The 24050-nt window shown below is 41.7% G+C and overlaps 2 protein-coding genes and 3 non-coding genes across 6 annotated transcripts; 4 read left to right on the top strand and 1 right to left on the bottom strand.

Moving 5' to 3' along the window:
* Positions 1-724: 724 nt before the first annotated feature.
* On the bottom strand, positions 725-3865 carry LOC142945097 (apoptosis regulator BAX-like). Its single transcript, XM_076086434.1, has 6 exons — positions 3710-3865; positions 2930-2978; positions 2675-2833; positions 2455-2590; positions 2235-2339; positions 725-2118 (listed from the first exon to the last, which is right to left on the bottom strand). Exons 1-6 carry the CDS (start codon positions 3738-3740, stop codon positions 2020-2022), a joined length of 579 nt encoding a protein of 192 aa, XP_075942549.1. The 5' UTR covers positions 3741-3865; the 3' UTR covers positions 725-2019.
* A 170-nt stretch (positions 3866-4035) lies between these two features.
* rps11 (ribosomal protein S11) lies at positions 4036-6460 on the top strand. Of its 2 annotated transcripts, none has more exons than XM_076086435.1 (5): positions 4036-4109; positions 4627-4767; positions 5005-5080; positions 5735-5864; positions 6267-6460. In XM_076086435.1, exons 1-5 carry the CDS (start codon positions 4095-4097, stop codon positions 6388-6390), a joined length of 486 nt encoding a protein of 161 aa, XP_075942550.1. In that variant the 5' UTR covers positions 4036-4094; the 3' UTR covers positions 6391-6460. The 2 variants fall into 2 exon arrangements, with proteins under 2 accessions (XP_075942550.1, XP_075942551.1); XM_076086436.1 differs by having other exon boundaries at positions 4087-4131.
* On the top strand, positions 4835-4918 carry LOC142945330 (small nucleolar RNA SNORD35). Its single transcript, XR_012952944.1, has one exon. It is a non-coding gene; the product is annotated as a small nucleolar RNA SNORD35 (small nucleolar RNA).
* LOC142945331 (small nucleolar RNA SNORD35) lies at positions 5561-5644 on the top strand. Its single transcript, XR_012952945.1, has one exon. It is a non-coding gene; the product is annotated as a small nucleolar RNA SNORD35 (small nucleolar RNA).
* LOC142945316 (small nucleolar RNA SNORD35) lies at positions 6077-6162 on the top strand. The gene has a single exon (XR_012952933.1). It is a non-coding gene; the product is annotated as a small nucleolar RNA SNORD35 (small nucleolar RNA).
* Positions 6461-24050: the final 17590 nt, after the last annotated feature.

Below are 24050 nucleotides of genomic sequence, written 5' to 3'. Positions count from 1 at the left end.
TTCAGCCTGCTGGACTAAAGTCTGGAGATGACAACTACCGGTCAGACTGTCTTTATATTTGATACATTACATCACTATTTGAACTATGTGATGACCTTCTGACCTTTCCTCTATCGCCGCTGTGAGAACAGAAATCCCCCTGAACCACAATTTAAAAGTTGAAAGTTGCCGTCTTACTGAAAGTGACTTTGAAAGTGCGGCAATGACTGGAATTCCATGACATTTGCAGGGGACATTCTTGAGCCCTTGAAGTTGAGTCTCAGGAGTTTTGGTGACCACTGACCTTTAGGGTTAGGGTCAAGCACTATCCTCAAGCACAAGCAATATCATAATCTAACCACTACATTTACGAAGCATATTAATACTCATATTATGAACCCTGTCCACTCAAGAGTCTTAAAAAACTTCCAACAGGCTATAATATCTTTGCTAACTGCTGATTGCCATTTAATTTGTTGAGCAGAAAATTACCAAATTTACATATTTATCAACTCAATCAATACCTCCCTCAAGACATATTTTATATTGCTCCAATACTGTTAATGCAGTTAAACAGCTCTGAGAATCTAGTGCCCTGCTAGCAGCTGTGAAGCTGCACTCAGACACAGCACTTTTTCGAGCTAAATGCTAACATTAGCATGCTGACATGTTGATAAGTTTATGATCAGGTTTATTTTTCCATATTGATGCCACTGATTCCTCCACTAACTACACATAGCTATGGTCAGCTTTAAAAGATTTATTTTTCATATTACAGACAAGATCACAGCAGAAAGATTTTCCGGGGGACTGGAAACTAATTTCAGTTTTACAAACGTGATAGAAAAAGGTGAAAATCTGAGAATATCAAAGTGATTTCATAGTAAAAAAAAACAAAAAAAAAACACCAAGGCACTGACAAACAAGAAGGATGTATAAAAAGCCAGCTGTAGATAAGATTGCAGTTTGAATACCGCCAGTAGGCGTACAGTACTTTGAATCTGTGTGACATGAGGTAAGCATCTGTGAGCGGTGCCGTCTGTGTCTGCAGCTCATTGTCCGTAGACAACAGGAAATGCCGTAGCTTCACTCACACCACAGACAACAACAGGCAGGGCTTGTGTTTGTTTTTAAGTGGGAGCCACGTTACGGTCACAATGCTGGTCGAAACGTCCCAAAAGGAGCATAATGATTAAATGTTGCACAGCTGAGATCATGTGACTGTTTTACCGTGTGATGATTCATGTTGAATGTAAACATAACTTTGTATATAAATCCCTGTTGTGGCCCTTAAGTTACCCACTGAAAATAAGGTTGAGCTGTGCATTCAAGGGGACAAATGGTTTGGGGTTGTTTTGAGCCCAAATATTACCGTAGATGAGATTCATCTACATCTTCCGGCTTAATCCAATAATTGTTTGCAAAAATAACTTTTCTTAACTCGATGAGATGTGACCACCCTCAAACAATGGCAGCAGATGGTTACAGATTTACACCAGTTAACACTCACAAATACATATGAAAAGTGATTCTGTAGCACCCGATGAGGTGGATGGAGAGAGAGGAGATCAGAAAAGCAATCTGAGTGGAACAAAAATGAAATAAAGAAAAATTAACTTCAGTCCATATAATCTTTCAGGGCAGATAACAGAAATGCTATGCATGTTTTTTTTTGTCTATACCGAGTAAAAAATAAATTACTTAAAATGCATTCCCTGTTAAAGTCGTACAAACTCTCCCCCTCAACCCCATCCCACACACACACACAATGTGCATGTAATCATGCTCCGCCAACTTCCTCAGTGGCGTGGGGATTATGGGTGTGACAATGCGTTCAGTCTCCCAGTCCTTGGAAATGAAAGGGAGGCAGAAACGAAGAGTGGCTCTTCGTGTCCAAATACAAGCTCTTCCTGTACAACTTGTTCACTCTGCCGTTAACTTCTTTCTGCTCACGTTCAGCTGTTCTTTCATGTTCCTGTCCCCATGAACCTCAGGCGTACTTCTTTCCCATCTCTCACATGTCTGCTCATCACAAACTCCTCACATCTTGCGAATGACTAAAACAGTGGTGAGAACTCCGGCCAAGAAAACTCCCACCGTCTGCCATGTGGGCGTGCCCAAGTGGGACCGAATACCCTCCTAAAAAAACAACAACAGACACAAATATTAGCATGTGCCATGCTAGCAATCAGGAGCAGAAGCTTATTTACTTAGAATATACGAGTTTGAGCTGCATTTGATAGCTAGCTTCTTACCCAGCCACCTTGCTCCCTGATCCAGTTGATCACATTTTCCCGGAGGTAGTCCATGGTCCAGCTGATTATTGTTCTGATGATATCAGGAACTTGGGTCACGAGAGCCTGAGAAGGTGTGAAAGGGAAATGCTTCAGATTTTGCTCAGGGCTTTGTTATTCAATCATAACTCTAACTTTGTTTTGATTATGAGGCGACATACAACAGAGCTGCTGAACTCACTTTGATGACGAGTCGACAGGCAAAGTAGAACAGGGCAACCACCCGTCCCCAGTTGAACTTTCCATCTGAAAAGATCTCAATGGCAACTTTCAGGAATATGTCTTTTGTGGGACTGAGCGAAGAGCTGTTTATCATTCTGGGGAAAACAACATTTAGTGATTACGGACAGGCTAAACCGGTTAAAAACTCTTCAGGCCTGACACACAGGCAGGCTGCTCACCTGTGGAGCTCCACATTTCCATCCAACTCATCTCCAATCTGCTGCAGACACATGGCCAGCTTCTTGTGGTTGGGGTCAGTCAGCTCCACTCCGCCCAGCTGTGTCCTGGTCAGTGCAGTGTTGCCGTCTCCATGCCGCTGAACCCGCTCGTAGATGAAGCTACACAGGGAGACACAAACAGGTGGTAATAAAGTATGATCTGACTTTGTTCAATAATGACAAGCCCAACCGTATATATACCGAGTATATACTCACTCTTTTAACAAAACAGCTCCTAGTTCCAGTATCTGGTCTTTGCTATTGCCTGAAAGACAAAGGTCGGTGTTAAATCACCCAAATACTGATACCGTTATACAACCAGGTATCTCAAATCTGAAATAAATGAGTGAATAATAAGAACCTGTGCTGCTGTTATAACTATACGTTTACCGTCACTTCAATCTGAATATGATGCCACACTTTAAATAACAGATAATTTTAAAAAAGCTTGTTATTTTGTTGATAAACTGTATATTTACTGTGCTTTATTACTCTTTATATCAGCTGTGTCCGTGTGTAAAATAACCGTTTGAGGGACATTAGCAGTAGCGTTTATACATTAGTTGTCATCTAAGTTAATTGGTGCTAACGTTAAGTCATTATTAAGTCAGTCAATGTTGTGGCTTCAACATATTTGACGTCTAACGAGCCCGGGACTTTGACGTTGTCGGTGTGAAAAGACATGCGGGCCATGAGTCTCCTGATATGTGGGTTTCGGTTTTGTCACGTATTTGCTAACTCACTCTTGTACAGCTATGAGCTAACCAAGCTAGCCACCTAAAGCTATATACAAACGCCGAGTAACGGCTAACGTTTCAGTTAGCTATGTTGCTAACCTCAGTTCAGCTAATGTTGCTGCTAGCAAAGGAAACGAGCCACAGGCGCAAAAAACAAGAGCTAATTGTTCAAGTGTGAGAGTACCAACGTCTACCACACTGTTGGTGACACTGTCACAGTCAATTTAATTAAAAAAACATTGCCGATGCTAGCTGATACCTTGATCGCCTCCTCCCGGGTGTGATGCCATCTTGTTGTCTGTTTAGATCGCTCGCAACTTGAGGCGCTTCCGTGTAATCACGTGACAAAATTATATTTGCGGTAACTAGTTTTCAGACGCGCTGATGTGATATGATGACGTCATATAAGTGGAGGTGGTGTGTTTTATAAATATATTTGATAAATAATGAACAATTTAAGTGCGACTTTTACATAATTTACCACGTCTATCCGTTGACGAAGTAACGTTAAACGACACAAAACAAAAGTGTTTTGCATTTCTTGAGGCCTCGCCCTTTTTTGTAAACGTCATTTCCTGCTTCTAGCGGTCTTCTTCAGACCGTCGCGCGCACCCACAGGCCTCTTTACGACTCGGCAGGCAAAGATGGCGGATGCACAAGTACGTTCGGGAACACGGCGTGGTGAATTTAAATTGATATTTTTACCATTTAAATGAACTTATTGATCGGGATATGTTAAGTATGTGCCTTTACATGGTCTTAATACACAGTCACGAGCCATTTAAAGCCACATAGAGAGTTTTATATCTGGCATTTTGTTGTTAACGTTCTGCATACCCTCGTGTAGCGTTAAACTAGCCGGAATGCTAACTAGGTTAGCTTAGCCTGCTACCACTTAACGTTAACTCTTAGCAGAACATTGCTTTGTATGCACTGTAAACGGTAACACTTTTCTTTTAAACATGCCCCATCTAATTATGTATCAATATGTCGTTTCAGCTAAGGGTGATTTTAGTCCCTTATTAGAGGAAGTCGATGTTGAAGTAGTCATCTTTGCTAGGCCGGGTGGAGTTATGTAGCTAGTTGTGTCCTACCAGCGCGTGAAAGTGCGGATGTCCAAGTTGACGTGCTTCCTGCTTCACGTGGTCTCACCTCGATTATCTCCTTGTTTCACAGACCGAGAAGGCTTATCAGAAACAGCCCACCATCTTCCAGAACAAGAAGCGTGTTCTGGTCGCAGATGGTGGCAAGGAGGTCAAGGAAAAGCTCCCCCGTTACCACAAGAGTGTTGGGCTGGGCTTCAAAACCCCAAGAGAGGTAACTTGAATTATTCAGAAAATTACTCGAACTACTGTAGAGTAGTTATTTTATGTTCTTTGTTAGCTGCAAATGATGTCTTTCTCACGATGGTCTTCCAAGCCTTCAGGGTTCTGACGATAATGCCTTTGGGCAATGCTGATGCAGTCACATTAGTTATAAAAAATAACCTAATTTTATAGCAAAGCAAGATGCATGGGATGCCACTAACAATATCTATTTTTTTGCTTTCACCAGGCTATTGATGGCACATACATTGACAAGAAATGCCCGTTTACTGGAAATGTCTCCATTCGTGGCCGTATCCTCTCTGGTAAGTTTAACACAATACAGTATATTTAAACACTAGCCCATTGACACTGGCTTGGGATGCTGCAACAGATAACCTGCTGTCATTTAAACATCACACTCTGCTACAATATTATAAGAACACTACAAATTAACCTGAAGTAAACCAAACTAAAGGTGCATACGTTTTCAGAAATATGTGTAAAAGGAACACAATGCGGGTTACTTTGACAAGACGTGACTACATTTAGTGCACAGGAGACTTAAGTCTTGAGAGTGAAATTGGTTTAAATCCAGCATTGCGTTTGTTACAATGTCCACCATGGTACTGTGAGTATTAATGTCTCAATTGTAACTGTTGAGCACACGGTTAGCAATGTTCCTGACTGCAAATCAACATATCCTTGTGCAGGTGAAGCAACCCAAGCCAGAGCCAGTGTCTTTAACATGGTAACTTACTACAAACTTTACATTGAATATCCTTTTTTTTTCCTTGTCACTGTCGTGCAAATGATGTTTTTCTCACGATGGTCTTCCAAGCCCTCTGGGTTCTGACGACAGTGCCTAATGGCAACACTGATGCATTGGCGTGACAATCCTATTTACGATGAACTGATTTCAGCGTTCACTGCATTCAACACCCTTGTATTTAACTTTCTTTTGTGTGTTTGGTCTGCAGGTGTGGTTACCAAAATGAAGATGCAGAGGACCATCGTCATCAGACGTGACTACCTGCATTACATCCGCAAGTACAACCGCTTTGAGAAGAGGCACAAGAACATCTCTGTCCATCTGTCGCCTTGCTTCAGGTACTACGCTGCTCGCATGCTTTTAATTCAGGGCTCCACTGTCAAAGCAAACGGTCGTAAATGTTGTTTTCCAGATTTGGAAATGTATATGTAAAGGGTTTGAAAAATAACGCGGTTATTTGTTTGCCCCTGGACAAATTTAATTATAAATCTGTTGTTCAGATGTCGGTTAATGTGGTTTTATCAGCCCCAAAAAGTAGATCATAACTTGCTGCAAATGATGATTTTTCTCACGATGGTCTTCCAAGCTCAAGAAGCTGTGACGATGATGCCTTTTGGCAAACACTGATGCAGCTTTGCTAAACACCTCCCGCTCCAACACGGCTGAATCTTTACCGGCCTGGTCTTGGACAGATGTTCCCCAACCACCTGTTAACATATTATTTTTGTGTATTTCTGCAGAGACGTCACAGTTGGAGACATTGTCACTGTCGGAGAGTGCCGACCTCTCAGCAAGACCGTGCGGTTCAATGTCCTCAAAGTGACAAAGGCTGCTGGAGCCAAGAAGCAGTTCCAGAAGTTTTAGGTGTGACTGTGAACGGGAAGGCTGTTTGCTAACTTGTTCCACTGTCAAATAAAGTGAACCTTGTTTAAAATGCCGTCTCTGTGTCTTGTCTTATCATCCCTTAAAATCATTTGGCACCAAATAATGCATGAACATACTCAGCTCGGCTCCCCCTTTAGTTTTTTCACTACGTTTTGGTCTTTCACTTGTGCATACTTAATCAGTTGGTGTGTGCTGAGGAGTTATAGATGGAAGAAAAATCAAAACTAAAGATAATGAAGAACATCAAATTAAGACTTTGGTGAAAGAACTGAAATTTAATATCTGAAACATTTGGAGAAGAACTTGAATCTGTTTAGTAGAATTATAAGTTTATTTTGGACAGTGATTCAAATCATAGTGTGCACTAAGTAAGTTTAAAATGTTATTTGGTAAATAAAAGTGCATCTACATTTGCTCTGAAGTAGTGATCAGGTTTATTTGGGTCAAACTATTTCTGAGAAATTTTACTCTGACCTGAAACCCACTGATGGAAATGTGGCTATGATTGAGGTTTTATTCTTGAACATCCTACTCCTAACATTAATTGTAAATCAGTAACGACTACAGTGAAGCCTAGAATTTGCCAGTAAATGCAAAAAGACTCGGCCACGTTCTTTCACCCAGATACAGTTTAATCAGTTTCCTTAATGAACACTACCAATTTAAGGAACTCTGAATGCTTGGATGTGAATATTTTGCTTAGGTTAGACATTATTGCAGAAAAAAACCTACGTTTCTTCATCTGTAAAATTGTGAGTAAAGTGATGTAAAGAAAAGATTTGTTCTACCAAAGGTCAGAGTTGCTACAGCATTGTGTTTAATGGTGGAGGCTGCATGGTGGCCCCTCAGCGCCTCCTACCGTTTCAGTCACTTTTTTTCTTATAAATGAAAGTTGTCCAGCAGATGGTGACAGATAACTGTTAGAGTTGAATCCAACACATGATGCATCTGTAGAGGAGCCACTTAGTATATTTGTTAAACCTTGTGAACTAGAAGTAAACTAGTTTAACTAGTATTGATGTCTACATTACTACAGGTAGTCCTGTTTAAGCATGTGTGTAAATTATCTAATTATATTACTATTTACTTATTGTCAGTTCTGGCTTTGTTATGAATCTAAAACTAAAGATTAAATATCTAACCAGCTAACTGATTAACTCACCAACCAGGCACGTGATTGTCTGATTTAATGTCCAGCATTAACCAGTTAGTTTGGATACTTTGAAGGAATTTGTTCTCCCAAAATCTCTTTTGCTGTCTCTTTTTCCTTTGAGTAATATGAGACGTATTTCATCTCAGTGTCAGTGAAATAAAGACGCATAAATATGATGGCAGCAAACCCAATACGTGGGTCTAAAGCTGAGCAGAATGCAGGATTTAACAGCATTATTACAACTATAAATACTCTAGAAACAGCATTCATTCATCAGCTGAGTTATTGTTGTGAACACAATTCTCATGTCGGAGTTTATATTTGAATTAAATGTCCTCCGTCCTTGATGAAAGTTTGCTGGACTCGGTGGTCAGAACAGGAGGAGGGATTATTAAGAGAGAATCAACAGGAAGGATCGCCGTCATCAGAAGATGTGACCTCCTTCCTTTGTACAGTTACAGCCGTGATGATGCTCAGCAGAGTCTCACATGCAAATAGCCTGTCTGCATCAGCTGAGTCATTTGCATTTGTCCTTATTTCAGATGACAGCTTTTCTCTGTGGGAAACACACACACACACACTCATTCTGGGCCTCTTGTCTGCTGAGGGCCACAACAGAGACGTCAGCATTACCATAATGATGCTGTACATGTTGCTCCAGTGAATGTGGACCATATGGTGATGACGTGAAGAGGAGAAAGTGGTGAATGTGAGCTCAGCTGTGTAAGTGGTCCCATCGTTTAATGATTAGCAGGCTAAGCAGCCGTCGTCGTGAGAGTTTGCTTTCAAACAACAACCGAGCATTTTCCTCAATTACAGTTTACGCTTTTGTATTTTTTGTTGTGCTAACAGAGATCCCAGCTCTCCACCCCATGCTACAATATTTACATAAACAGCAGTGTCTCGGCTTCTCACCACAAATTGTCCTCTCTTGTACGGGGGCTTTCCCAGCTCCTTCCCTCCGTAGACACTACGGGAGGGTGGGAGGCCCTCTCACGGGCAGACACCCCAGGGAGCGAGGCAGCCCAGCAGGCCACCCAGCCCACATGAGTGCATGCATGCTCCCACATGAGTGTTTGTTTGGGGGCAGAGGTCTGATCCCTCAGAAAGTCCAAGCAGCCATAATCAACCCAAGCTGACAGTGCTGGACTGTGATGAATATGTGCTGTTAGAAAAGCCTGTTGGTATAGCTGGTTATCAGCTCGTCTCTATGTGTGAGTGTTTGTTGTTTCTACTTTTTAAAAATCAAGATAAGACTATTGGAGCAAATTTGCGGCTTTTAAAAATGTAACATGGGATATAAGCTTAGAAGAAAATTCATCTTTTCACAATTCATTTTGTACCACAGGCAAAGACTTGTGGCACAAAAGTGAAGTAAGTGTTTGATTTTCTGTGTTACCGGGCAATACAACAAACACTGTTTATGGGCTCTAGTAAATGTTAACTGTTGTGACACAGTGGCGTCTTGCAAGCCGCAGAGTTGTATAATTTCTTTATGATACAGCTCTGATAAACATTCGGCAGTTGTAGTTTAACCAACATTGTTACACCCACCATTTCATCAGATCTGTGACCGAGCAAATATCCAGACATCTTTAATCTGCTCCTCAAAACTAAATCATTCAAAGGTTGTCTTTGATTAAAGCTGTTTTGTGATTGCTGAAGACCAGTTTAGCTAACTAAGCTAGCTCATGATAGCTGCCTGTGGCTAATGTGTTGCTAATGCATCATTCTAAAGTAGTATAACTGTTTATTTAGTTACAAAGATTATACATAGATTATAACCTAGACTAACCTTGAAACACGAGCCCCGTGCAGTTCTCCAGGTGGTGATGTGAGTTTCAGTGATGGAGAAGCCAGTCTCTCCCCGTCTCCATCTCCTCTGCTTTATTACTCTCAGTTTTCCATTTGGAGGCATCGCCAAAAGGTGAAGGTGAACAGCGTAGATTGAGATTTAGAGCTCCATCCATCACAGGCCGACGACCCGCCCAGCCCAGCGAGGTCAGAGATACAAAATAAATCTATTTTGTAAAGAGGGAGTAAAAAACACACAAACCATCTTTTTTTGTTTTTAGCACTCGTGTGTCATGCATCAGAACTCTGTCTGTGGCAGCAGACAGACAGGCTTTTGAACTGTCTCACTTCACATGCCTCCGGTTTGCCAACATGTTTACCCAGTGTCATGGAGCATACTTGGAGTCGTGCTTACTTGTGTGTCTAATGGCAGGGATGTTAGCTCAGAGGGTCAGCCCAATGAGGGTAATGGCCACTATCAAAACAGAGGCCTTCTGGTGGCCCAGCAGGAGGTTTGGGTCGTATAGTCCCATGCTGGACCCTTGTTCTGGGCTGTTTGGAGGATGTCAGCAGCTTTCAAACTGTTTTTCCAGCAGAAGCAGCAGCAGTAGAGCTGATGGGCTGAACAGATGGAGGCCATGTTATGTGTGGAGGAGCCTGAGCTGTAACAGATAAAGCCCCTCATCCTCCGGTCTGTTTGTCAGCACTGAACAACGGGCCGCATTTTAGGCAGAAGTAGTTTATTGCACAAAGTGACATGAATTCAGACGTAAAAGTACAAAAGTTTTAACATCAAAATGCACAAAAGTAGAACTCATTATGCAAAATCCATTTCAGAATAATCTATTGTTGGATTATGAGGATTAAATCTTTAAGAATCAATTAAATGTTGCAGCTGTTGAAGGTGGGACTCATTTGCATTACTGTATATACTGCTGGGTAGCTTAATCCATCATAATACCTTAACTTATGTTAAGGTATTATGATGTAGAACAATAATTCACGCAATCCATTCAATGTCGAAAGAGGTGGATCAGCTCAAATGAGTTCTAGTCTCATGCTTTCATTAACACAGATTTTCTTCTGACTAGTTTGTTTGACTGCAATATAATATGCAACCATCAAACCCATCACTATCAGCATCCTCACTGCTGGGGGGGCACAACAGGACCACTGTGGGCTCCACTCAGGGTCAGCGCGGGGTCACCCTCCACATCTGGACATGTCATCAGCCCAACAGATCTGCACACAGACTGCCAATGTTCCTGCACCGAAGACAGACCAGTGTCTGACAAATTCACATTAAAATAAACATGTGGCATCACATTCAGTCACAAACAAACGGCCATGTGTGAGCTGCACACTGTAGCGACACATTATAAACAAGGTTTTGGTGAGGCCGACCGTCGGGGGTTTGGGGTCAGGATCTGGTGAAAGTAGATATGGAGAATAATTAGCATGTCAAGATCTATTACTTTCAGGTTAAGAGGTGGCGGTCACAGTTATCAGTGTCTGATATCTGCAGCAGTGAGCTTCTTAACTGATTGTAAGTGATCTAACAGATGTGGCTCCTGCTCTTCACTCTCACACCTTTTGAGTTGCGTACTTTATGAAAACAAAGTTATTTTAAACTGCTGATTTTGATTCGCATGTGAATCAAAGCAGTCTGAACCCAGCAGATATCCAAGACCATCGCTTACCAAACGCCGATTGATCGTCGCTCACCTGGCCTGTCTGGTGAGTCGTGCAACACATCAAAGTTTTGCACGACAGCTCCTAATTCAATATTCTCGTGTTCAGCCGTCTTCGCGCCCGTCTGTCTGGCATGTGTGAGTGTGGTGGGCATCTCCAATTTTACACCGTGTTGTCAGATCAAAGCGGGGGTCTGGCGCTGGCGGGTCACGGGACGGGTGTGTTGCACGCAGCGGCGTTCTCGGGTCATGTGCGAACCATCCAGCATGGCTGTCATCGGAGCATCCCCGGGGTGTGCTCTCGCTGACTGATGGCCTCGCACTGGAGCCCCGGAGACCCTCTGGACTGCATATCTAACGAGGGTTATTTTCCGTTCTTTACGGTGACTTTGGTCTGCAGATGGAATGCGTTTGCACACACAGGCGTGCTCTGTTACAGCGATAAAAAGCAGAACTTTAAATCTTAAAGCACAGAATTACTACAAAAATAGCAGAAGTTTCAGTTTTTTGTTTGCGAGGCATTTTTCGAGCTTGTGTTTGAGACAAAGGAACTTTAAAGTGTAACACTTCTCTCTATAAAAGGTAACAGGAGGAAGTCAAAGCAACGCCCCACAGCAACAGTTTGCGCTGATATCGAGCAGCTCCTCTCCAGCAGGAGGAATTCACCCTGGCAGATGGCGGGGCCGAGGCCCCCGAGGCCCCAGGCAATGCTACACCCTGGGACCCGGATACCTAATCGCGCCCCGTTGAGCCTCTCACCTGCTGCTCCACCGCTCACAATGTTATCTCATCTCCCTGACCTATTGTGGCTCCCATCGGTGATAATGACAGTTGAGAGACCCACGCAGCGCCGCCGCAGAGGCTCGCTCTCCCCGGAGAGAGGCCGGATCATGGGAAACCTCGGAGTAATCGATCTCTCCATCTCGCCTCCTCTGGTGGATCTCATTTCTTATCTTGACCTGCAGACAGCTACTGTGTAGTCTGCGTTTAAGGCACAGATTGCTTTGATTTCAGGGAGGCTATTCTTAGATTTGCATGCTCGGCTATTATTTTTTATGAGCTGGATGAGGTTTGGTCACTCAAACTCTTCGCCCCTTGTACACTACAGATAATGTAATGAGAGCAGAGGACTTTTGTAAATTAGCTACTGCACTTTTTTCTCAGATGGCAGAACAAATCAGTGTCTACGATCAAAAATGACACATTTAATGTTTATTTAAAGTTTTCTGGTGTCATTTCTCAACGGGAGAAGAGTTCCGCTCTTTGACCACGTCTCCCCACATGAACTGTCAGGCCATAAAGTTGCTGCCTTGGTTCACCACAGTTGCAATTTGAAAACCCAGTTTTCGCAAACAAACTTAACCAAACCACAGTGAGAATCTTCTTGTTGTTGTTGGCGTTTTCATTTTCCCTGAGAAAACACCGTCCAGTTCCTGTGTGACCTCGGTTCCCACCAGCTCAGTCAGATTTGTTACTGCGGCCCAGTTCTCACTGAGCTCTGCTGAATTATTAATTAGACTTTCACTGCTTTATTCTGAATATATATGAGACAAATTACTTTAACCTTTTCTAGTAATGAGGGTCAGAGATAATGGACAGCACAATTAGCTTTTTAGGCCCAGTACATTAGGACTATAGTACGTTGCTTTATAACATTATTCCTCCTTTAAAGGTATGTTACTTCTACAAATGTTTAAAAATGACTAGACCTGTGTTATGTATTTTGCTGAGCTGTGCACTTACACTATGCCAAATTTTTCCAACAATTTTCCAAAAAATGTGAAATTTGAATCAAGTTAATTCCTTTGGTCACCTGTCAATGGCGTCATATAGCCTTACGCATGCGTCAGCATCGTGGTTATCTGCAGAAAGCTGTCATAAATGGACGATTTATCCTGTTCTAAACCACATTTTTACTATAAATCTTTTCGATCTTGGTCATTTTAAACTATATATTCTAACCGGATGAAGGATTAATTAATCACCTGGTCTGTTTTTTGCGAGAGAGAAAACTTCAGTGGTAAAAACCTCCTGAACAATGAACACTGAAGGAATCCTAACTGGGAGAAGGTGTTTGCAATGAAGACAACGCTGCTTCACGACGTCGCCAAACTCCGTGTTTTGTTATTGTTTTGATTGAGAGACAAGAAGCGGCAGAAGATTAATTATTGTGCATTTAAAGGGGTATTCATTGGTAATGCACCTCTAAAAAGTTCACAAGAGACAGATTAAAAAAGGATGATGAAAGTTAAAGGAAAGGATAATGCCCATAATTTCCCATAATGCAATTCAGTAGCTCAACCGCTTCAGCATGTGGATGAATTAGATGTACTTGTGTGCTGTAAGAGTGATAAAACATGTGCAGGCTACAAATCACACTTGTAGCTTCACAACCCTGACAATACAGTTAAATGAGGATGTATTCTAAACCCTGTTGTGCTTATGTGCTGCAAATATAAAAGGAAAGGAGGTGAAGGGAGTTTCACAATGATCTGTTTCATGACCTGTTTCTATATGAAGAGAAAAGAGTATCTTCTGGTCTCGGTCTATTGCAGCTGAAGAGAGAACAAAAAAGATGAAATGGAGTTCTTTACATGACAGACAATGCAAAGAGAAACAGTGTGTTTTGTTCTCACATAAGAACTCGAACAGATTCGACCTACTAACCTTCTAACTTTCCCACTTTTGTTTTTGTTTTCAATGTATGAACTTTGTGATTCAAGAAATCTGGAAGATATTTCCTGCCTCCCCAGCTTGGCAGACCCACACACTCTAAATTAAATGTATATGTTGTGTGTAAGTTTACAAAATCTTTACATAATCATAAGATTATGAATATTTTCTTTAGTTTGGAAGACGCTAAACTGTAGCCTCAAACTAATTCAGAAAGCGGAGACGGCTGAACTTTTCCACTGACAGAAAAAGTTGAAACTTTGTTTTTGTGACACACATCACATCACAGAGTTGGATTTTCAAAATGGTGAGAAAGCTCACGTTTCACTGTCAAAAGAAAGTTTCCTCTTGATGTCAGTTATCTAAATTGTTGATGTAGACTGTTTAGGATGCACTTTCACAGAGACATTATACATTAACGGGTGATTCGAACGCACAGATCTCCATTAGAAGAACTTGAGAAGACCATCTAAATGGTGTCTTTGTGTGAAAAATGGAAGTGGAGAGAAATGGAGATCACGACCTCCCCGTCCTTAGTGGAAGTTACGGCCCCTTGCTAACATGCCCTTTTCTGCCGGCAAAACAAATTTTGCAGCGGGACCCAAACATGGTGGGGGGTTTCACCGTGAGAGGAGCTGGAGAAGTGACACTGCTGATAACCCTGTGCCATTGTGTGCCTGTCTGCCAGAACATCTCTGTTTCACTGCTGTATGTAAAACATGAGGGAGATAACAGCAAAACCCAAACATTCTTCAAAAGAAAAATAACAAATGATACATTTTCCCCTACCCTAAAACAAACAGTAAATGACCTTATCTTAAGATAGATTGCATATCTGTGAAGACCACCACAATTCAAAGAGAGGGAATGCAGATTGTTAAGCCTCTGGGGACAAAATGGCATTTTGTAACCTTTATGAAAATATACTTTGTTAAAAGAGATATAAGACTGATATGTGTTTACAGACTTAATACAGCCTAAATGCACGTTATGGAAAATCCTTGAGGCCTATTAACTGCATCATACACTGGCAAGTGGCATATTTAAGATAGATGCGCTTTAGCTAACGTTAGCCCCCTAATTAAGCTAACGTTGGCTCTGTTGGTTCAACCCTAGAAGTCCTCTTTAAATTCCTCCCAAATGCCAGTCTGTTGCTCAGTAGGTCATATTGTAGGCCAGGGGTCTTCAACGTTTTTCAGGCCAAGGACCCCCAAACTGATAGAGAGATGGAGCAGGGACCTCCTACTATATATATATATATTGTATAAAATTGTGTTTTATATTAAACTGGGCCTAGTGCCATGTATAAACATACCTTGTTATTGTGCATTCAATACTAAGCTATTCAAATACACAGGTTCATATATTCATGTTTTTATTTTAAACATGTGCAAGGTACAGTGAGTAGGGTGGCCGTGCCACTGCCATTTATAAACATACCTTGTCAACTGATACCAATGCCAATATCAACATTGTCTGTCAATTGCATGATAATCATGCATACAAGCTATTCAAATAGACGTTTTTATTTTAATAAACATAAATGTGAAAACTAAAATGAGTGATGGCCTATTAGTGCCACTACCATGCATAAACATACCTGTTATCTTTCATACAATACTGAACTATTAAAATAATGGACAGATTCATGTTTGGGGAAAAAAAAATTACGGTGTACGTTTACTAAAACGCTGGGTTATGTTTCTACTGTCGGTACGGGGCTAGTCCGGCTTAGCATGTCCGGCTAGTTAGCCGGACATGCTAACCTGGTTCTGCTCGAGACACAGAGGTGACTTCAGTGACAGTCTTCTTGTTACATTACCTGAGCAAATGCCCAAACTCAAGAGAATCAGTGTATTGTTGCTGTAATGACAGCGAATAACCTCAACACTGGTCTATCTGACAACACTAAAGTCACAGAGGAGGCTTCCCTTCCATCAAACACATCTCTGTGGTTCATCCAAGAGCCACATCCTGCGCTCCCATCCCATCAATAATAGCAGAATCAATTTGTTTGCTTTGCACTTATCATGTGGAAAAAAAGTGACTCATTTAATGACACACACATGGAAAGAAAAAGAAAATTAAAGCCGCTCCGCATCCTAGCGAGTTGGCCCCAACATAAACAGAGATCTGTGTAGCGGGAATAAACTTCCTCTGCTTGCACTGGTGCACACACTTCCTGAGGGGATTGAGCGATGCATCAGATTGAACCCCGTTCTCCATGAAGGCTGGAAGTGTTTGACTCTGCTGGCAAATGAGCCAACGAGGCAAATTCAAACCACATGCTGATCCATGTCCTCCTGTTACTGTATGTACAAAACAAAATGGATGTTTTATCTACGGCTCTAGGGAGGGCCCACTAGACTGAAATATCTCAACAACTATTCGATGGATTGCTACAGATATTCAAGGTCCCGAGAGGATACATACTATTGATTTATGATCCTCTGACTGTTCCTGTAGCGCCACCAGCAGGTCAAAAGGTTCTCTTCTTCAGGAAGGATTTTGCGCAGACATTCATGGTTCCCAGATGATATATTCAAATGATTTTTGGTGATCTGCTGGCTTTTCCTCAAGCATCTCCTGACCTTTCATCTAGTGCCGTTATTGGACCAAATACCTGCACAACTAATGACATTGCTGTCTTCTATAAGCGTCTTTGAATCCTTTCCTCGGTGCTGTTTGCTTAAATTAAAGCAGCCAATGAAACACAGCCATGGCTCGGTTTCCCACAATGATGATTTTCCTCCCTTATACATGATCTCGGCGCTGAGATGTTTGCTGAGAAACATGTCTGTTACTTTATTGTTATGGCGAAAGCGGATTAACTAGCTGTTTCTACTAATTCAGCGTGTTCTACAGTTTATTTTTGATTTCCTGCTCCATCACTGCAGATTATTATCGCCAGTGGCAGCAGCCCAACCGCAACAAACCCTTGACGACGAGGGTCCATAACCTCAGCACCCTGAGAAACACTATATCCCATCTGAGAACGCACAGCACCAAATAATTGGAGACATGATTGGGGAACAGTAGATATGTGTGAGTTTTAGCGGCCTGGGGGGAGTCCTACCCAGGGAGACTGGAGAGGAAGCTTTGCAGATGGAGGTCAGAGTTGGGCTGCTCACATCCTACTCACTATTTGTCCTGGTATTCCAATCTCCGCCAACACACAGACAGGATTGAGGATACTATCCAGGGAATGATCTCATAAGGTCTTCTTTTTTTTACAATCAACACAACTTCATGAGGGTAAAAGCGTGAAATGACACGTAGCATACCACCGGGGTTTAAGAAGACCTGTACAATTGTGGTTATTGGAGTAAACTTGAGGTCTTATACAAGTCAAATAAAGCTGTACAATTAGAAATAGTTGTTTGTCATCTACAAAGGACTCCAGATGCAACATAAGAGCATGACTTGGCAAGTGTTAACGTCCTCAAAGGCTCTGAAAACCCTCCAACTGATGTCCATCGTTCCCATACATCACGTCCTCCTGTGATTTCTTTGCAGGACTTGTTTTATGTTATTTCCAGGCCGCTGCTGAATTAGGCTTGCAGAAGATAAAGTTGGCCAATGTTATGTTTTTCATGGCTTGAATCGGCCATCCTCAGATGTTAAATGTACTCTGGACTCAGAACAAGAGTAGTGAAAAAACTGTGTGTATGTAATGATTGAGAGGTCACTAACTAATTCTTGGTCTTCACATAGCTCTGTGTACGTATGTCATTAAACCAAAAGTCTACTCATTCCTATGGGAACCTCCGTGATTTTTGATGTGTTTGTGCTTACGGGTTTTTTTAATCTGGAATTTGCCTCGAGTACATTGACAAATTGTAACTTTTGTGGAAGATTTTGAACATACTGCACATTGTGCATCAAATGATAACTTGCTGTGGAATAAGCCGATTGACAACTGATTAGCACTAGTAATATACCAAACTTTTCACGTTGAAAAAACTCGTCTAACGTTTGACTGAATGGCGAAAAACACACAAAATTAACTTTACTCCCATATCTGTGGTGGTGTTTCTATCAGTACAGACATGCATTTCCTTACGTTGAACATTAGGGGCCGTTCTCTGTATAGTCCCACTAAACGGAATTACGGACACGAAACAAAACTGTGTGGTAACGAGGCTAACTAATGTTTACTAAATACCAACACCACTATGATATGTAGTTTTAGTATTTTGATATTACAGTAAAAAAAATATCTAACATGATATTTTAAGACATGCAGCTACAAAGGTAAAATCAGTCTCTTCCTGGTGACGTGACTGTGTTCACGTTGGTCATGGGGAGACACGTCAGGCTAACATATAAGGTCAACACCAATGGAGCAGCAGCGATGACCTGGGAAACCAGGATCTCTTCCGTCAATACTGCAGAGACAAAGAGATGTCAGAGGACGGCGACCCTTTCCTGCTAATCAGAGGGAGGAAAAGACTCCTCCCTTCACCTCTGCTCAGACCAGTGATGAGGTTTCCATGTTTGTGTTGGCTCACGGAGGTATGACGCTACCTGTATCCTTTCTGGCAGAAGACAGGGACACAGAGACATATCTTTAGGCGTCCAGTCAAGTTTGTTTATCATCCCCTAAATTTTGAGTGAATTTCCTTTCTGTCGGTGATGTTCGATTTGTTTAGGCATGGTACGAAGATAATTGTCGGCGTACAATGAGTGCGGTTATAATTTAGTTTCCTGCCACATTGTTTTGCCCACATTCTCACATAATTTAATCCATAAACAAAGTTCTTGTGAAACACAAGCGACATACACATACACAAGAAAAACTGTCCCAAATCCATGTCGTGTCGTCGTGTTTTACCTGCTAGCATGGCTCCACCACTTTGATCAAGACTGAAATACCTCAACAACTACAGGATGCATTGCAGTGGCTGTACGGACATGCAAGGACCCCTCAGAATAAAGACGACATGTCTTGACAACCACTGGATGGGTTGCCGTGAAATTTGGTAGGGACATTCATGTCCCCTTCAGACTTTGGTGATTCCTTCATCCCATAATTTATGACTTAATACCTGCAAAACTAGTGACACTCGCATCCCTTTATGTTTAGCGCTAATTAGCAAACGTTAGCATGCTAACATGTTGAATTAGGATGGTGAGCATTATATCTTCTCAATATTAGCATCGTCATATAAGAATATAAGAATTCTGATTTTAAACATTTTTGTAAAAACTCTGAGCCAGCCTTAAAAGACAAGTGAGTCATGAGAATGCAAAAAAAAAGATAAGAGATGGAGAACATACTCATAGTCTTTTGAATCCCTTGATGGATTCACTGATATGATATGAAACTCTTTGTGCTTTCCTTTATCTTCTTCAACAATAGCTCTATAGAGAGACGACCAGGGACTTTGAGGAGTTCTTTTCAAACATTACGGCCAACCATTGGCTGAAGATGGATATCTAAGTATGATTTGACCTGTGCTTCCTTCATGTCGGCTGAAGTTTAAGATTTTCTTTCTTTCATTTGACCCGATCAGCTTGGCCGTGGGCTGTGACCCCGGTAATGTTATACAAATGTCATGCGTCACAGCACTGACAGGCGGGCCTTTGGCCTGCGACCACTATCGCAGAGAGGGACCTTTGTAGAAACACAGAGAAATGAACAATGGTGTTTTACGGATGAGGTCAGGAAGAAAAAAAAACATCAAGACTGTTGGGGAAAGTTTTCTGCCCCTGCAAATTTAACAGCTGAAAGTTTGTAATCTCTGATGCATGCTATATTTATCACTTGAGTTAGCTCTTCCTTTATGCAACGCTTGAGAGGAACAAAGATCTTTGTGTTGCAGTTCTGTGTGGTTTAATGTAAAATGTATCACATGCCCTTTATGGCCATTCATTCCGTAAGCTTTGATGTTCACGGTCCGATGTGAAAAACTTGTGATTGTGAAAAGCTCTGTGGAGAACGTTGTCCCCGACATGCTCGGTGTTGCCACTATGACATATAATCCTGTCCATTAAGGTTTTCAGATACAGTACGCCTATATTGAATGAAAACCACACCGTCCTAACATTTTGTTACAATAAGGATGTGAGCAGCTCACCAGAATCAGCGGGATATCCTTCAGCCAATTGAAGCGAATGGTTTATTGCCCATTTAGTGCATACTGAAATAACTTGTGATCAAAGACTTTAGCAGAGTCACATTCCTCTGCAAGCCTCACCTCAAAGGAAATGACTCACAGTCCAGCTACAGTAAACAGTGAGGGCAACAAGCTGTGCTTTTTACCTCGTCTCATTTCTGCTGCACCCTGAGGCTTTGAAGCTCCGCAGCTGACACCGTCCCCAGACATTGAAGTGTCTTATTATAGTCACTGTTTATTGGTCAAGATTTAGCAGAAAAAAACCCCAATGTGAGCAAGGAATGATGGGAATGATGCCCAAATATTGTTCTTAAAAATAGTGTACATAAATTTACTCAAGTGTTGCAATCAAGTTCAGATTTGCCGTAAATCTGTAAAGATGAATGAATAAAATCAGCACAGTTTAATGGTGCTGTGCTTTAGTGATGGAAGAAGTATACAGATACTTAGTAAAAGTACCAATACAACTATGTAGAAATACTTGTCATCATTGTTAAACAACCACCTTTGTCATCTGACATAACTCAGGCAGAAGGTTCACAGATGAGCAAACAAGTAACACAAGTAACATTGGCTAACGATAGATACATTAGCTAACAATAGCTACGTTAGCTAACGTAGTGTACACTTGCTAACGTAAGATAAATGAGTCGACTACCCATACAGCTAGCTACTTAGCTAACGTTATTTAGCCCAGCGCTGTTATCCGTGGTTAAAGCAATCAAACTAAAAAGTGTTGAATGTTGTAATCTTTGAATGTTACTACGCGTTGTCACTGGCTGGCATGAGCCACGTGTTGTATTAGCACATCACAGTAAGCTTGGTTGATATTGAAATATTTCAATAAATTAGGTCTCTACTGGATGACTGAATTAGAAAGACTGCACACACAAAAGTTGCGTAATTGACGTCTCACGTGAAGCTACAATGCCTGTCTTTCATACCTGGATAAACCACATCAGGTAAGATAACGTTACTTTTGTGCATGTAACATAAGCTAAGTTAGCTAGCTAGCTAGCAAGCCAAGGTAACGGCCGTATTGGTGAAGGCCATTGTGCGAGACGAGAGATATAGGTCACTGATCAGTTTTAGACTAAACTAAATAGTACTACAACAAATCTATGACAAACTGCGACTTTCTTAACTTTTCAATTGAAAAAACATTATGTGTAATTCATGGTACAATTAAAACAGGATCAAAAAAATATTTGTCTCCTGCCATCGACTAAAATATATATATATGTCCCATGGGGGACACCGCAGAGGGAGGGACTTCGCCTCTCTATTGACAGGTGACCAAATGAAACACACCTTGGCACCTTGAAAAACATTTCTCTGGGTTGAAACCATTTGGGATAATTACTTTAAAAATATGTTACATAGGTCTCGTCATTTTTAGAATTATAATGCAAAAATGTTACGTAATTTCTACCTTTAAAGTAGGAACTTGTTCTGCAGAAAACTGTCCCTTTACTGATATAACTAGTTTAGTCCAGTGGTTTCCAACGTCGTTTAGGGTCGTGAGCTCATTAGCAGGAAATGAAAGAAGAAAAAACACAAAGTTATCCACAAATCTTTCATCTTTTGGATTGTTCTGTGATCTTTGATTTTTACAAAAAATATTTGATCATTTGACCTCTTTTGGCCTCAAGCCCCTCTTCTCTCTTTGGTAGAAAAAACAACTCACAGACATCTGACACATGACAGTGGACAAGTAAAGTACCTCAAACTTGTACGTTACTAACATTTACTAGTAAATGTACTTAACCTGAACTACTGCTTGTTTGTTTGTTTACCTGGGAACCATCTAATATTCAAATTAAACTAAATCTGATCCGGACTCTGATGCTTAAGCGGATTCTGGAGTTGCTGTGCTATCAGAAGCAGAATAAAGGCTTGTTTTGTTACTGATCCCAGAGCCTAAAGTCCTATTTTATGTCCTCAAGAACAGACGGCTTAGTGATGCAGCAAGCTGCCATGGAAACTGGAGTTGTGTGTTGTGCTGTTTGTGTCAGAGATCTGCCCTTCTGCCCTGACCCCTTCCCTCGGTGGTGGCACACTTTCCCCGGGGGATTTCACATACAACATCTGCCCCGTCTCCCCCTTCTCCCCCTGACCCACCCACTACAAAAGCCAGAGAGCTTCTGGACGGGCTTTTCTCAATAAAGGCCATCCTCCACACACCTGCTGAGAGGGTCAGAGGCCATGATCCAGGCACACCATCGTGACCTGGCATGACATTCTTATACAACACAGCAAAGGAGAAAACATTCTTACACTTATTGAGAAAAGAAGCAACTTAAAACAATACCTAAAAGTCCGCTGAGAACAGGACTGACCTGGTATTTATCTAAAACATTACATCGGCTTCTCACAACACTTTCCCTCATCATGTTCCCAGGTTGTAGCGTCTGGCTGCTCCGTCATGTGACCGCTGAGTGTAGAGACAGAAGGAGAGTTCCCTGTGGTGTCTACTCGGGCTCTTTGCGCTGCCTGCTGCCTTGCCGGGCCCTAAAGGAATCACCCGGCTCTCATCAATCTGCCTCCACATTCCACAATAGCTGACAAAGGGACTCCACTCTCTCCGTGGCAGATGGCTTCGCCTCGGGCTGTCCACGCCAAGCTCCCATTGTCTAGGCTCCGGGGTTTGATGCAGGGACCTTTGCTCCTCCTCCTCCTCCTCCTCCAGTGTCACAGAAGGATACTGGGATGCAGAGTCAAACCTCTAAGTGTTTGGATGGAATCAACAAAACATCTGCTTTTTTAAAATATATATTTTGATATAGCTGCACTGCATGTTGCTGCATTTATAAGAACTTAATGTAAAACAATCTGTTTGGGTAAATGAATGAAGCATCTGTGCTCCCGACAAAAAGCTGTGATCTCCCTGGATTATCCTGATTCCCACAGGAATACAGGAGGAGAGCGTGGCCCCTGCAGGCAAACAGCAACACGGTCTCACCGTTTGTGATCATACTGGAAATCTTTCGTTGTCTGCAACTGAGAAGCATCGAGCCAAAATACAGAAATGTTTTAGGAAAAATATAAAAAAAACATATTTGAGGTAAAGTTTTTTGGTTTTTCAATCCGATCCCACGGCCAGAATCGTGATCTTGGATGGATCGTAGTTTTTTTTGTATGAACCATAATGAAGCAATAAGACTTATTAGTATTAGATCCACCTACCTATAGTACAAAAACCCCAAACCTTTGGGTTTTAAGATGCAGTTTGGTTAAATGTCTTGTAACAATTTTACGGCCTTTTCTTTGCAGCTCTTCTCTTCCTGAAAGTGGAGGGAAGTGAAGTCTCCTTTATGAAGAAGGGATTGATCCTTGAACGTGCTCACTAAAAGCATGCAGGAGCCTTGACCGACTCCATTCAGCAATTAACATAAAGCTGCCTATCCATTAGAGAGCATGCAGCCCCAGTTTTTTTTTTTGTGTGTGAGGGAGCCGGCTATGTTTAACACATCTGTTGTCTCCTATGTCTGAGCAACCCACAGACAGGTCTGTTCACAGTGATCCTTTTATTCATGTCTGAAAAGACCTATAGGGGCTCCTGATAGATGGCCTTCCTTCCAATGAAAATGGCAAGCCGGATAATGGGAAGAATGGGGAACCAGCAGTCCAGCACACCCCCGTCTCCAAGCCCCTAAACATCCTCTTAAAGGGCTCCTTTTAAACAGTCTGATGCTGAGCCTAATCACATTGAAAGGACAAACCCTGTTGAGCAACTTTTATTTCCCGCTTCTAGAGCTGGTGCTTTTTCCTTTAACATCTCAAACAAATTAGGAAACCTTCGTATGCAAAAAAAAAAAAAAAACACTTGTCAAAGTTAACTTCCCGTACAAATTTAGAGCAAGTCTTAAACAGAAAATCGGTAAAATAAAATAAAAAGGGGTCAGTGTGCAGCTTTTTTTTTTGTAGCTTTGGAATATGATATTGACAACTATGTTTTGATTCGCGTATAATCACCTGAAACTAAGAATTGTTGTGTTTTCGTTAGCTTAAAATGAGCCGTTTTATATCTACATAGGGAGCGGGTCCTCTTCACAGAGTCCCCCATGTTTCTACAGTAGCCCAGAAGGGACAAACCACACACTGGCTCTAGCAAGAGCCTTTCACGTCTTTATGTTACACTGAAGGCCACCGTAGTCCTCTGACACGCTAGCTGCGTTATCGTGAGCTGTTAGAAACTGTTTCGTTAAT

This window comes from Anarhichas minor, unplaced genomic scaffold, assembly GCF_050575085.1.
Source record: "Anarhichas minor isolate MPS153535 unplaced genomic scaffold, ASM5057508v1 ptg000007l, whole genome shotgun sequence".
NCBI lineage: Eukaryota > Metazoa > Chordata > Actinopteri > Perciformes > Anarhichadidae > Anarhichas > Anarhichas minor.
The sequence above is the reverse complement of the archived record's forward strand: the minus strand, read 5'-3'. Positions and strand labels throughout refer to the sequence as shown.